The sequence below is a fragment of the Anolis carolinensis genome, chromosome 4, assembly GCF_035594765.1.
Source record: "Anolis carolinensis isolate JA03-04 chromosome 4, rAnoCar3.1.pri, whole genome shotgun sequence".
NCBI classification, from domain to species: domain Eukaryota; kingdom Metazoa; phylum Chordata; class Lepidosauria; order Squamata; family Dactyloidae; genus Anolis; species Anolis carolinensis.
In genome coordinates, this window is record NC_085844.1 from 92,092,186 (window position 1) to 92,108,538 (window position 16,353).

General features: G+C 38.9%; 1 protein-coding gene across 2 annotated transcripts in view; it reads left to right on the forward strand.

Moving 5' to 3' along the window:
- nr5a2 (nuclear receptor subfamily 5 group A member 2) overlaps nt 1-16,353 on the forward strand; it is a 158,201-nt gene that overhangs the window by 105,486 nt on the left and 36,362 nt on the right. For both annotated transcript variants that reach the window (XM_008115022.3, XM_008115020.3), the window contains exons 5-6: nt 356-475; nt 12,219-12,366. In XM_008115022.3, coding sequence (XP_008113229.2) covers nt 356-475; nt 12,219-12,366 — 268 coding nt within the window. The remainder of the gene's footprint in view (nt 1-355; nt 476-12,218; nt 12,367-16,353) is intronic.

Consider the following 16,353-nt stretch of genomic DNA (forward strand, 5'->3'; position numbering starts at 1 on the left):
ATTCATCAGTATATATCAGAGATAGATTGTACATTTAAATATTATGTTAGTGCTGTGGGAACCACTTTTCCATTGGTTCATTCCATGGTGCTCCTCTATTTAAAGGCTTACAGACACATTCAGAGCTTTAAAAAGTTATATTTTGGGCTATAGTTTTCAGAATTATGCAGCCATCATGAGTATTAGATTCTGGGAGATGCAAACCAAAATGTAATTTTTCCAAGCCTTAAACCAATGGTATTTCAGCTGAGAATATAATAACAGCAGTGTGCCTCTATATTGCCTAAGAATTTTGCTTTTAGTGAATTCAGATGACAATTCTACTGCAATCTTTGTTATATTTCTGTGTTTGCAGGTTGATGACCAAATGAAGCTCCTTCAGAACTGCTGGAGTGAACTATTAATTCTAGATCATATTTATCGACAAGTGGTACATGGAAAAGAAGGATCCATCCTTCTAGTCACTGGGCAACAAGTGAGTTTGCAGCCTAGAAATATTGATTTTGCTCTTAACCTTTCACCCAAATAGCAGGATTAGAACTCAATCAGAAGCACTTCCATTTTACACGGAAAACATTTTCCATTGACCACAGATATTGGCACAAATAAAAAGACAGAGGCACTCTGGTCTAACAATAAAATCAAATATAACTTTTAACTCATTTTTAAAAATTGATTCATGCCCCAATCCTAGTGAATTAGGACTTTATCACACCAGCTTGTTCTCTCTTCACAATCACATTGTTTAAGCAAATGGAAACATAAGGTTATTGGAACAATCACTTTCACACCTTGCTTCAATTGTACAGTGAAATTTATTGATGTGAATTCCCACAATCAATCTTCTGCACAGCTTTACTTTGTACTATTTATTTATTTATTTATTTATTTACAGTATTTATATTCCGCCCTTCTCACCCCGAAGGGGACTCAGGGCGGATCACATTATAACACACATAGGGCAAACATTCAATGCCCATAAACACATCAAACAGAGACTGAGAGACACACGCAGAGGCAAGTTAACGTTCTTCTGAGGGGATGTTCGATTCTGGCCACAGGGGGGAGCAGCTGCTTCATCATCCACACTGACGGCACTTCCTCATTCCAGGTCGTAAATTAGTTAATCTTGCCTCCCCACTTTATAAGTGGTACCTTATTTCCTACTTGATAGATGCAACTATATTTCGGGTTGCTAGGTCAGCAACGAGCAGGGGCTATTTTTTATTTTTAATTGACGGGTGCTCACCCCGCCACGGGCTGGCCTCTAACTCATGACCTCATGGTCAGAGTGATTTAAGGCAGCTGCTCAACAGCTGCGCCACAGCCCGGCCCCTATGTTTAACCTACAGCCTATTCCTTTTCTATTCCTGTTTTGTCACAACTGCATCATTTCATTGAGACCTTCCTCTGCTTCACAATATTGGGATTGTAACGCAAGGACATTATCACACAAGGAAAAGTGACATATGATACTGGATTCATTGCTCTTTTTATTCCTGTCAAAGAAAACAGACAGTCCAATCATTGATCTAATACAATGCAACTATGGGATAGCCATGAGCTAGTGCAGCAAACCCATTCAAATGTGTCTATAACCCGCCGTAATTCTGCTGTATCAGCATTATGTGACAGAGTTCTGAGTTTCAGAAAATCTTTTTTGGACTACAACCACTAAAACCATTGTTTTCAACCTTCCTAATGCCACGACCCCTTAATACAGTTCCTCATGTTGTGGTGACCCCCAACCATAAAATTATTTTTGTTGCTACTTCATAACTGACATTTTGCTACTGCTATGAATTGTAATATAAATATCTGATATGCAGGTTGTATTTTCATTCACTGGACCTAATTTGGCAGAAATACCCGATATGCCCAAATTTGAATACTGATGGGGTCCGGGGGGAGGGGGGTATTTTGTCATTTAGGAGTTGTAGTTGCTGGGATTTATAGTTCACCTACAATCAGAGAGCCCCTTGAACCCCACCAACGATCGATTTGGGCCAAACTTCCCACACAGAACCCCATGATCAACAGAAAATACTGGTCTTTGGTGACCCCTCTGAACCCCCGTCACAACCCCCCAGGGGTCCCAACCTCCAGATTGAGAAATGCTTCCCTAAAATATCCCATCAATCATAACTTGCAAATTCCGAGTATTGTAATCAAAAAAAGATTTTCACCCAAAAAAACAAAAAACAAATTTGAGTTCAAATGCCAGAGACTACTCTCTTCTTTCTGTCAGACAACAAAATGCCCTCACTTAACCCAGAAAAGCCATTCAAATTAGGTAAATAGAAATAACTTTAAAGTTAAACTTTTTAAAAAACCACCTTGATCACTTTCCTTACAAAATCCATTTTTGCACATTCACACACTTACAATGAGTGACCGGGCACATTGAGCCGCTGACTCTCATTTTGAGGAATTGATTCAAGAGGATTCCCTGCCGCTTGGTGGCTGTGTTTCATTTATATTTTCCTAGAGCGAGGCAAAGTAAATGAGAGTGACAAGGTAAATTAAATCAAATCCATGCCCTTTGAAAAGTATTTCAGCTCTAATGGAAATGAATGTACAGTGTCATGGAAAGGCAGAGTGCATTTGGTGTGTTTTATTTCTGATTCAAAGTGAAACCAAATGATGGTCCACTGACATTTAAACAGCTGAAACCTAAACTGCGTCCATTTACAAGCATATTGAGGAAACAGTTGCTTGTTTGGACTGCAGTCCACATCACTCGTTTGCTATCCCAAACTGACATGGCGAGCCTTAGCCTTAATGTAAACCATGTTGGTTTTTCCTTTGGATAGATAGTCATATCTGTTATCTACCAATAGAAAGATGTACAAGATATGTGAAGCAGATTATTGGAACTGCATGAGAAAACACTGGGCAGAGTGAAACAGTTTTGAAGTGAAATTCCTCTCTATGAGCTCTGCAGTATATTATACACCTAGGACTGATTTTTCTAAAGTTAAAAAAGCTCTTCCATATGCTTTTGTGTGAGCTGATTTCTGAACTCCATAAACCCCCCTAAATCATGACTGCATCACTGAACATGGACGCCACAAGGCATGGCAGTTAAAATAGTGTCAAACTGCATTAATTCTACAGTTTAGAGAGGTGCAGCTAAGAAGAAAATACACATTATTTGGCTAGTGTAGATGTGACCTTACAGTGACTTTTTTTCTTCCCCTGCCTTGTCAAGCTGTTTCTGAACTTAACTCCATGTGCATTTCCATTTGTCACTGTAACCTTGACTTCTGGCAGATTTCATATTTATGTTTAGTCATCATATATAATCTTCTTAGAAATTACAGTTTAGTAAATAAAACGGAAAGAAGGATGAGAGGCAGAAGAAAAGATAGGAACATCTAGAAACCAGTTCTTACAGAAAGAATTATGATTGAATACTTCCTTCAAATTAAATTTCCCATTACTCACTGCTTTGCTTTCTCTTCTTGTTTTTCTCCTTATTGCGCATGATTATTCAAACGCAATGAGATTATTCATCAGCAATGATCATTACAATTTTAAAAAGAAATAAAGTGCATTTGTCACTCAGACATCGTAAAAAAAGGGGGAGAATGAATTCACCTTTGACAAAGGCACAGTATTGCAGTGGAAGCTTTCTACTCCTGTATCTCAGTTTTGAGTTTTCACCCATTTTATTTTCTACACTTCAGTAGAAACATATATTTCCACCAGACTGCAATTAGTACAAGTATCGTGATTTGTTTCATTGTTCTCAGAGCTTGAAAGTTCATTGTAACTTTCATTTATCATTTGCAAGTCCCCTCCAAATAAATAGGTGGTTGCTGTTGTCTGCCTTCTGTTGTCCTGGCAAAATTTGTCCAGAGGGGGTTTACATTTGCCTTCCTCTGAGGCTGAGACTCCTTCCACACAGCTGAATAAAATCCCATATTTTCTGCTTTGAACTGGAATATATGGCAGTGTACTCAGATAACCCAGTTCAAAGCAGATACAGTAGAGTCTCACTTATCCAACATAAACAGGCCGGCAGAACGTTGGATAAGTGAATATGTTGGATAATAAGAAGGGATCCAGGAAAAGCCGATTAAACATCAAATTAGGTAATCATTATACAAATTAAGCACCAAAACATGTTATACAACAAATCTGACAGAAAAAGTAGTTCCATGCGCAGTAATGCTATGTAGTAATTACTGTATTTATGAATTCAGCACTAAAATAGCACGATGTATTGAAAACATTGATTACAAAAATGCTTTGGATAATCCAGAACACTGGATAAGTGAGTGTTGGATAAGTGAGACTCTACTGTATTGTGGGATTTCTGCCTTGATATTCTGGGTTATATGGCTGTGTGGAAGGGCTCTAAGAGAATGTGACTTGACCAAGATTACCTACTAAATTTCCATGATTGAGCGGGGATTCGAACCCTGGTTTCTCAGGACCTCATCACACTAGAGCATCTAACCACTTCTATTGCTGCCTCCTGCAGAATTCTGAGGTTTGTAGCTTAGGAAGGGACCTTTGAATTGGTCAATCATAGAGGTCCTGGGCCTCAATAAACTACAAACTCCAGAATTCTACAGGAGGCAACATCTGGATTTAAAGTGAACAGATGCTCTTCATGGGAAAACCAAGGCCCGGGGGCCAGATGAGCCCCCCTGGACGCTTACCTCAGGCTCTCCTCATTTTCCCTGTCCTCTCAGCATAAGAACATGGTGGCCCACCACATCCTTATGCAGAAAGGAGTGGGGAGGAAGGCATGCAGCAGTTGAGAGCCCTCTGGAGCACTCTCAGTCACCGCATATGGAGGGTGCAAGCAGCCCCATCATTATGTCAAGAGGATGGCCTGAGGAAGGCACATGGCAGCTGAGAGACCTCTGGAGCATTCTTGGCCATCAGCTGTCTTGCCCTCCTCCCTCCATAATGCCGACAGGACAGCCCGAAAATGGGGGGGGGGAGGGAGAACCGGGGAGAATGATTGGGGCACTTGTCACATATCCCATTTTCCCCCCAGCATAAAGATGGAGTAAGCAGCCCCATCATTAAGCCATGAGGGCAACCTGAGGATGACCCAGGCCTTGCTCTGCCCCCTTCCAATCCCACCCTCTCACAGGCCCTCCCCCTCCTGGGCTCATCCCACCCAGCGGGTGCCCAGCTGCCATCTCTCCAACCCATGCCTCTCAGTTGAGCTGACAATGTGGCCCCAAAGCAAAAAAGTTTGCCTATGCCTGCTCTAGTGTGATGAAGTCCTAAGTATCCTAGCCTAACCTTCAAACCATTATACCATGCTGAGTCTCAAATACCACTATAAATGCTTTTATAACTATTTACTTGCATGTTTCTCCCATGCAACTTGAACATTTCTTTTAGTTTCTTTTAAATATATCTTCTACACAATTTTTGTTGCTGGAGAAAGAAATTACAATATATACTCATGCATAAGTCTACTTATAAGTCAACAGCAGGTCTTGTGCCAAAATTATTTATTTTGATATGACCCAAGGATAAGTATAGGATCATTCTTCAGAGAGGAGAAAGTATCAATGCCACCTCAATGTCCAGGTACCCCTAGCTGCTGCCACCATAATTTTCCCACTCGGGGATTCAAAGAAATTCAAAAGCAGCACCACAATAAAGAGAGTAGATAGGGTCAGTGCTCCTTTTAGATTCTCCCAGCACAGACTAAGCTTTCACCTTTTGCCACTCTCACAGAGAAAGGAATAATAATATTATAATAACATTTTATTTATATTCTCCCCTTCTCCCTGGGGGGACTCAGAGTGGATTACAGCATATAGACAGACACATGAAAACATTCAATGCTTTGTTACAATGAAATACTATGAGACACAAATACACAAACAAAGGCAAAGACTTCTCCTTTCATTTCTAGCTCTGGAGGTGGTGCTCATTTCTGGCTCTGGGTGAGGTGCTCTTCTCCATTTCCAAGCCAAGGAGCCTGCATTGTCCATAGACACCTCCTGGTTGTGTGGCCAGCATGACTGCTGGCCTTTTCCCGCCAAAGCGGTACCTATTTATTTACTCACATTTGCATGTTTTCGAACTGCTAAGTTGGCAAGAGCTAGGGCGAACAGTGGGAGCTCATCCTGTCCCACAGATTCCAACTGCTGACCTTCAGGTCAGCAGTTCAGCAGCACAAGAGTTTAACCCACTGCGCCACCGAGGAATGATAACAAGGATGATTTAGCCCTCGAAGAAAATGAGCCCAACACCCTGGTATAGATCTATGCATGGTCTAATATGCCCATATCTCTTTTCTTCTATTTGAGTAGAGGAGGAAAAATATATAAACATAACTACTATGTCTGGCAATCATTTCAAGAAGCAGATTTGGAATTGAAATTGAAAACGGTGAAAATAGAAATAACTAACCAAGCTATTTGCATTATTTATTAGTTGATTGGTTTGTTTAACTGCCGAGGATCAGGAGATGGCTAGTTTTGTGTTCTGTGCACCCTGGCATGGAGAAGGGGGTGTGAAGGCAGCAAAATATCTGTGTGGATTGGTCAGGATCAGCAACCATGATTGCATACAGATAGGAAAATAATAATAATAATAATAATAATAATAATAATAATAATAATAATAATAATAACAACAACAACAACAACTTTATTTTTATACCCCACCCCATCTCCCCGAAGGGACTCAGGGCGGCTTACATGGGGCCTAGCCCGATAAAACAATCAAGTATCAATGATACAACAATAAAACAATTATACCAATAAAATCTCAATTATCAGTAAAACAATCAATAAAATCGACATGAAGCATACAATATTAAAACAGGAGACTAATTCATAAAACCCAGTACAGAATGTGCCGGAATGGGAAAGGTATTTCACGGTTGAAATGGACAATAAAGTGCAAAATAACATTGGCAACACCTCAAGAATGGGGCTATTATAAAATGGGCAGATAGATCAGTCCAACAACAAATTAAGTGTCAAAGGCCTTTTGGAAGAGCCAGGTCTTTAAGATTTAAGGAATGGTGGCACACAAACATGGTTCTTTCATGGTCAAGTTATTTCACCTCCTATGACATTGTGGATATGGAGTTAAATAAAATCTGGAGAACCACACAATTTCCACCCATGGTTTACACTAGGGAAAGTAGCATCGAGAATAGGAAATCGCATCTTAATTCCCCCACCATCATTTCATAATACATCAATAGTCTATGAATGCATACACTGTTTTTATAGCACTTTGAAGAGTTATCTGTTTTACCCTCTGCATATTAGAGCTAATTAGCAACCTCAGTAACATCATCCTTGGGGGAAGGTCTGCTTGCTATTTAATTCATTATCTTCCATTATTGGTATATCATGTTAAAATGACAGGTGTCACATATTGTATAAGTCATCACAATTTTGATTAATTTAATGAAAACAGGTTTCACTATGCCTGCTGTCTTTATCTTGACTAAACCTGTTTGCACTCTTAACCATGAAATTGCCGTGCTCACCCAAAAAAGACATTTAAAGAATTATCTTTGTAGATAAAATATAATTTGCAACCATTTACATAATCTGCACAAAATGCTTGGAATGAATAATGCAGAATCTGGATCGGTAGAGATCTAAATCGGTTTTACTAACAGTAGAATCATTCAAATGGAAATTGTTGCAAGGAAGAGGAAAGCTCCTGTTGGTGTATAACACCATGGTGAGTGAAACTGCAGTAGTGCAAGGCTAGATCAAAACAACAAGGCTGGACTTTTGCCTAGTACAATCTGTCTAAAATAAAAATACAACATAAAACAAGAGTCACACACAATTAAAAACAGAGAAATACATGCAAAGACTAAGTACTGTACTAATTAACAACAAGGGTCATTAAATTTAATCATTCACAGAACTGAAAGCAAATGCCATTCAATATTTACTTACATTTCTCCCACAACCAATAAAAAAAGATTTGTGTTCTAGCAATAGACCAGCTTTCTGCATGCCCACCCATCAAATAAACTGTTGCAGTTAAGATGTCAACTTATAAGGCATTCCTTTGCAGATGGCCTTTTGCAGGGCTTTGCAATTGTGAAGTTAGAGGCCATTAATACATTAACAACCCTGTCTTGGTTGGGGGCATGAAGCCCTTCAAAAACTATTAGAAAGGTAGCCATATAGAATCAACTAGTAGGTAATACCTATTTTAAGAATATTAACAAATCCTTTCCCAATATTTGATTATAGCTAGGTATAAAGTAGAGAAAGGCAGCTTCTAGCAGGTGTCTCTCTCCCTCACCCCTGTCCCCCTATTTTGTCACATTTTCTTATGCAACTTGTACACTATTTGAGCTTTTCATTTAGTTTTTTACTGGTTCCTTCAGCAGTTGCATTTAATGGCCAAGGAACTCAGGGCTGAACCAAAATATTTTACTTCTTAAGGGTAATTGGCACCTTCCTATCAGCACACATCAGAGTACATGACACACAAGGATGTGCACCTTATTGTTCCACCTAACCTGAAAATCCTGCAAGCACCTCTTCTACTACTTGATGATAAAATACAATAATAATAATGACACTTTGCCGACCACTTTTAAAATCCCACGCATTTGTTCCTTTTGCCTAATGATAGAGATGACCTTGAAATATTTCTAATAGACTGAATTGGAGGAAATTGCATGTTCAGGACTACTGATGGGGTAGAAAGAGGTACAGAGCAATATAACATGTCAGAGAGTTTTTGAGCATTGAAATGTTCTCAGATTCAGTGAATGGGAAACCTAGAAATGTGTGGTATAATCATGTGAATGTTGGACTAGGACACTGGGAGACTGGGCAGATCCTCACTTGTCCATTGAAATCCATTGGGTGATCTTGCTCAAATCACATTCTCTTAAGGCCTATCCAGACAGGCCTTTAAACCGAGACCTGTCTTGGTTTTACTGGAGGCATCCAAACAAAACATCTAGTAAAACCACATGAATTCGGGACAAAGCAGGTTTTACCTGCTTTGTTCTCAATTGATTAGATACCCTATTAGACCTGGGTCTAATGGGGTATTGGGCCTATGAGGACTTACCTCCAGATAGTTCTACAACCAAGTGGAACTACTCAGAGGCGATTCCTTATTTGCCATCCCAAACACTTTGGATTCCTGGAGCCCAAAGGTCCAGAATGGCACTCAACCCCTCCGCACAGCAATTTTCCTCCTTGTACCACCCCCAATCTCCTGGTACATCATTTCTACATGACAGGAGAACTGATGGACCACCTTAATGGTGGCCCAGTAATTTTTTTAAGTTTTAAGAGTTGTTTCGGGGAGCTTCAGGGTGGATGGAAGCCCAGGTTTTGGGGGGTGGGGATGGGAATCCGCACCAAAGCAGATTTTTGTGCGGATTTTGGCACTGTCAGGAAGCGCCCTTAGCCTCAGAGGAAGGCAAAGGTTATCCTTCTCTGAATAAATTCTACCCAGAAATCCCCTGATAGGCTCTTCTTAAAGTCACCATAAATTAGAGGCACACAACAATTACAACCACCATCTAAATGGATTAAGAGTGTCACATGGTACTGTGTGTAGGTCATGCTTGAACTCTCCTGATCTTGATTATGAGTAGGAGGAAAACAAACAATAGTGATGGCTGTCACATCATCACAAACATTACTTTTTAAGGAGTCCTGTAAAGAAAATGGTCTTAAATATCTGGATAATGGCTTTCTATAGGTGAAATCTGGAATCAAAACTCAGTCTATATTTTCTTCCAGGATTTTAAATCATTCATTGTGAGATATCTATTAGTTCCCCATTTCCCCCATTCAGAATCAACTACCTCACAGATGAAGCACAGATGATAATATTCACTTTAATAAGCACAGTGCTCCCACCCCAGCAGCCCCTCTTGAAGATACATTAGCTGGGGCTTTTTCATGCACAGTTGAGTTTATATAAACTGATTGACACCTTTGGGGGTCGTCTTTCCACTGACTCATAATTTTGCTCACTCGTGAAAAAGGTTTCCTTGGTGCTCTGTATTCTCCAGCTAAAGCTGAAAATTCAACTCATCATATTTACACAATAAAAAAATCCATTCTGCCTTGTTTTTAATTGCAAATCCGACTCCAGGGACCAATTCTCCTGCTTAGGAGGCATCCCTGTGCCGTCTACTAGGGAACCAAGTGCAGTCAATTATGGTAATGAAATGTCAATAAATATAAAAATTTAATACAGTCGGCTCGGTATGAGTGGCAGATGAAGACTTGCCTCCCAGACAAATTTGCTGGTTTTGCAAATATTAAATGCCTCTGAAAGAGGAACTAGTTGCCCCAGAGCCCTCCAGTAGTAGGGAGGGTAGGAGAATCTACCTATTGGGGTTTCCCATTATGTTATTATCGCGGTAGAACAAGCACAACGGATATTCATGAGATCCATCTGAACATCTTAACTTATTATTATGAAGCAAAGATGATTCTTTCTCCCATCCAGAAATTGCAATTGGTTGCCTCTCCAAGGGATCCCCCCTCGCACACACCACACACACTCACTTTCCCCAACAAATCGCAAAGGGGAAATTTGACTGTGAATGAGATGTCTTTGCAGCAATCAAACTGTTCCATAACAATAAGGTGGTTAATTTCCTGGTCTGAGGTTTCAAATGGCAATTTCCACAGTTGTAATTTACTTGTGTTACAAGTAGAGTATTCTTGTATTTTGTACACTGGAGAGAAAATTTGAGATTGGAGATACTCCACATCTATAAGCATCATCCTAAAACCTGGAATAACTGTTATCACTTGAGCTACTGGCTTGAGAACTGGACTATGACTCCAGAGACCATGTTTCAAAAACAACTTTGCCAATTAGGAAAAAAAGATCATACCTACCCTTTAAGGACTTATAAATTCTGGAGATTATCTGATTGGAATCATGATTTTTTATATCGGATTGGAATCGTAATTTGGTACTGTTCCATTATCCAGTCGGAGGCCAAAAGGGGGTGCTAGACAGAGAAGGATAGTCCGTTTTACAGGGAGGAGTCGAAGGAAAACCATTCTCTCTCACCCACCCGCCCACCCCACCACACTTCCCATTTTATAAAGGAGAGATGTCTCCATGGCAGCAACATGGGGGAGGGAATAACAACGAAAAATGGTTTTCCTCCTTAAAATGGTCTATCCTTGTCTCTCTAGCACCCTCTTTTGGCCTCCACCTGGATAATAGAACAGTACCCACAATTATTTTTAAAAACAAAACTTTTTTCATGTATACCTCCAGCTGAGAAAGGTGGTTATAAGTGAACAACATTAGAATGCAGGTTTTATTAAAATTCTTGATTTAAAACTTAATATTTCCAATTAATTTTAAAAACTCACTTTAAAATACAAGAAAAAACAGAAAGGCAGAAGCCAGTTAGTTAAAATCCTTCAACAAAACAGCAATTTAAATGTCAAATATCTGCTGGTAAAAAATAAAAGCCCTAATCTATTTTAAAAAACAGAATAGAGCAGCCAACATAGACCTCAATTACATTAATCATTTCATGCAGTTCTAATCTAGCTTCAAACTGTAGGAGCCAGACAACAAACTCCCATAAAAGCACATGAAAGAAAGCCCTTAGTCCACATCAGTTCTCTGTGGTTTGTGTAATCACCATGTAGACCTCAAAGTGGTTCCAGGATTTCCTATGTGATCATCTGAAGAGTGCACTGCCATGAATTGCACTACATCTGCACTGCCATGAATTGCAGTTTGAAACTACATTATAGACTCATATAATGCAGTTCAGTACAGGTAAACTGCATTATATGAGTCTCCAGTGAGCATATAATGCAGTTTGAAACTGCATTATATGGCAGAGTAGATGAAACCTGTAAACCCACTTTCTTCGATATCAGTTTGAAACTGCATTAAATGGTCAGTGTAGATGGGGTCATACAGCTTTGATCTGCTTTGAATCCCTGTATGGAGAGAAAAAGAGGGATATCAATAAACATCATCGTAATTGCATGGAAGTGGCCAACAAGAAGGCCTTGGTGAAAGGAAATTAGCAAAAAAAAAAAGTGATGAACTGCAACTCACAGCATTCCCTAACATTAGCTATACTGACTAAGGCTCGTGGTAGTTCCCACGTAATCAAACTGAAGAACCATTTAACACCACATCAAACAAATAAGTAAATGGGAAACAAATGTGAGATGATGATGATGATGATGTACCTGATTCTTATGATCCATCTGATACTCTTCTAACAGGTGGATTACTCAGTAATTGCATCTCAAGCTGGAGCCACCCTCAACAACTTAATGAGCCATGCACAGGAGCTGGTAGCAAAACTACGATCCCTGCAGTTTGATCTACGAGAGTTCGTGTGTCTCAAATTCCTGGTGCTATTCAGTTTAGGTAGGTATTCGTATTTAAACATTACTTTCATAATTCTTGTGTCATGCTTCTTGCTTATTCCCCACAGTTCCTCCACAGTAACATGGTAAAACAGTAAAATAGTCACAATAGCATAATAAACATAGTATAAAACAAAACAGGAATTAAACAAGAGCGAAAAGTGCGGAGAGTGAAAATTATAAACCCAATGGGTGAGGCAGATAGATAAAGTGCTGCGTTTAGTGAGAGATTTGTGTTGGGATAAACGATGAAGTTATTCTCAACTGAAGGGACAGAATAAAATGCATCAGATAAATAACGGACATTGAGACGGGGCCTGTCATGGGGATTAATTATTAATTTTTCAAAAGTACACTGGAAAAGCCAGGTTTTTAAACTTTTCCTAAAGTCTGGTAGGGTGGGTGCTTGCCTAATCTCCCTGTGGAGCGAGTTCCAGAGGGGCCACCACGGATAAGGTTCTCTCCCTCGTCCCCATAATAATCATAATAATAATAATAACTTTATTCTTATACCCCGCCCCATCTCCCCAAAGGGACTCGGGGCGGCTTACATGGGGCCATGCCCAAACACAACAGTATAATAACAACAGCAAGACAATAAAACAAATTACTAACAATAACACATCAGCATCAATAAAACAGTCATAAAAGGTCAACATACAAAATAAAATGTTAAAAAACAGGAGATGAATACACAGATCTGGGCCAAAGTGCAGAATATTTCAGAGTCGGGGAGAGGTAGTTTCACAGCTAACATAGTCAAAAAGTGCTAATATAATACTGAGAATTAGGAGGTATCCACGGACAATGGCGGCAGCTCTTCGGCTTAGAAATTGAGATGAGCACCAATGCCCAGAGTCAGACACAACTAGACTTTGAAACTAGAAACCCTTTACCTTACCTTATCCACTTTCCCATGGCTGGAGTGATGTGTGAAATCTTCTGCTTTCTGGAACTATAAGGACAACTTTCCAGTTCTGTAGTAAATGTTTACAATCAGTGGTTGTCCCATGTCTGTGGTTTACAGGATAACCCCGATTTTGAGAAATAGGGTTCAGTACCTTGGATAGTTCATTTAGCATTGAGACTAAAATACAAAGAAGATTCACCACACAACCAAAAACAACCAGATTCCATTATTTTCCATGTGCGCTACACCTCATGAATGCTTATTGTATTGCAAAACGCTGAAAACCCTCTACTTCTGTGGAATATCCAGGTGCAGAAGCTGATCCTGGGTCAGCAATCCACAACCACTGTGGAAAGGAGCATATTAACTCCAATGAAAAAGAACATATTGAGTCCCTTTGGAAAGATAAAGCAGACTAACAACAACAACAAAAACAACAACAACAACAACAACAACAACAGGATACTATAACTCCCCACATTAATTGATGACTAGTGTACTGACTGAGCAATATGGAGAGACAGGAAATAAAGACTTTATCTGTGAATTTCCATGGCCAAGCAGGGATTTGAACCATGTTCTCCAGAGTCACAGCCCAATGCTCAAATCACTACACAACATTATTATGTCTAAATCCAGTTGTTCATCTCAAGTGGTGTAGACTTTCTGAATCAATGGGAACCTGGTAAATCAATGGCTATGTGAGTTCCACTGAGTCAATGGATCTAGTCTCATTGAGCCCAACTAATGAATTCAGAATAAGAAGCTTGTATTTGAGAGTGGTATAGTGGTTTGAGTGCTAAACTAGGGCTCTGGAAGAACAACATTCAAATCTCCACTCAGCCAGTTGGTTAAGTCACTATTTTTCCCCCATGAGGAAAGCAACGGCAAAACTGATCTGAATAAATTTTACCAAGAAAACTCTAGGATAGGGTCTTCTTATGTCAGAGTTAACTTCAAGATACATAGCAACAACAAAATCCTTGTATTTAGTTCAGATTTTATTTTCAAGTAAATAATTTCAAATGGATAGGTACAGTTGAAACATTTTTAACTTTAAAAAAGAATCTACTTATCACACACTAAACAAACACCACATTTTCCCGCAAATCAATTTTTGTGCTATTGATGGATTGTGATCACATAAGCTGTTGGAACTCTGCCCAACAGACTGGATCAAAATTCCTTAAAAGCAAGGTTCACGTCATAGGAATACCTTTCCTCCAAAAAAAAAAAAAAAGTGTGCAGGCAATGTCTACTGATGTTTTTTTTCCTGCAGCCACATATTCTCTTCAAAACTCTGTCCCACATTGTTGGCTGATCCTCTAGAATCAGAGCTTGGAAACAACTGCTTATGAAATAAAACAAAACAAGAACAACCCTAGTTATTTATAACACTATGTAATCATTTTGTTTAAAATCTGTTCCTGGTTTGAAAGTGTCATTTCTTGTTTAATTGTATGAACATAGTAGTTATACTCCAGAAAGTTTGATTTTGTGTCTGCCACAAACTATGTTGAACGAGTTGAGACTCTATGAGTTATTCATTGAAAAATGTGCTGCAGGATGTCCCTCAAAAACAAAGTTTTTGCATTTTAATAAACTTTTTCCATGTTTTTGTGATAGAATCAATTAGAAAATGACATTTATAACTCGGGAACAGAAATTGTGTTACATAGTGTAATTAATTATTTCTTGAAATAACTAAGGCAAAACTAAATTACATTAAAATTATGACTTCACGGGGATTAGCTTTTCTCCTCTAGTGGCATAATTACTGGTATAGCTTTTCAGTGATTTTATAGTTAGAAAGTATAAATAGTGAAGTGGGAAAGTTAACATGGTTGAAATCCTGTCTTGTAGTGTTGCTTTCTACTCTGTTGGGGCACTATGCTTTGTATGATAAGGTCAGAGAGAGTAAAAAGGTGTTTGTATCATGAGTCACTGGTGACATTCAGATAATTATTTTTTCAAAAGTAAATAGAAATATCTGTATTAGTGTTGAAGAAATGGAAAGCGTTTCTTCTCAAAATTGTGAAGAGTGAGGGCTACTAACTACCTCTATGGCATAACCCATAACTAACTACTAGGATCGTTCCTTTTAAAAAAAATGGTTCAAACATCATTACAAAACTGGAAGGTGCTGGTGCTTCATTTCTAAAGTGTTTCCAAAGTATAATTTGTGAAAATTCTTTACTATAACGAGAGTAACAAAAATTTGTTACTATTTCGTTATAGTAATTGCACATAATTACTATAATTGGGAGACTTCAGGGGCTCCTTTCTCTCTCATTTTTAAAGCCAATAGAGTGAAATTTGCTACAATGGTAGAACACATTTACCACTTTTAGCACACCAAATGTCAGAATGATTCACTTATCCACGGATTTTGGGGGAATTTTCAAAGTTTTTATAAACAACATTTTTTAAAAAAAACTACAAGAACTATCTACTTGAATTGTATATACAATGCATGAGATAACCAGAGCATCAATCCGCAGAAGTTTCAGAAAAATTCACACATCTACAGATTTTTGGAGATTTTTAACAGTTTAGGCAAAAACAATGTATCCCCCCAAAATGCGATAACAGCAATCCCCTTGAATGTCTGTCTTTATGACACACAGCCACATAACTTCAACTTATCACAGATTTATACTACTACTTACTTACTTACCTAAGTCCTCTTTGCAGATTCAATAATTTTATTTCTTATTATTAGACTGACTCTAAATGGATGGTGCCATTCGGGCTTTCAAATGCTGAGCACTGCATTCTGGGAAATGTAGTTTAGGGCAGGGACTTTTGCATTCCCTGCCACATGGGGCCTCACCTTCCCAAACTACATTTCCCAGAATGCTGTGTCCTCGGTTTCCCGCCCATTAACGTTGCTAGTCCCATCCCCAGTGTCTTTGTTTATGGTGATCGGGCCAAATAAAAGGATTTATTTTTAAAACACTTTATGTTCTCTTGGCTTTACCAAAGTTGCTTAATTATTATACTGAAAATTAAACTGTCCTTGGGAGGCATCCGAATGATACAGAATCTTAACAAAAATGATTGGTAAGTGTTTTGTTA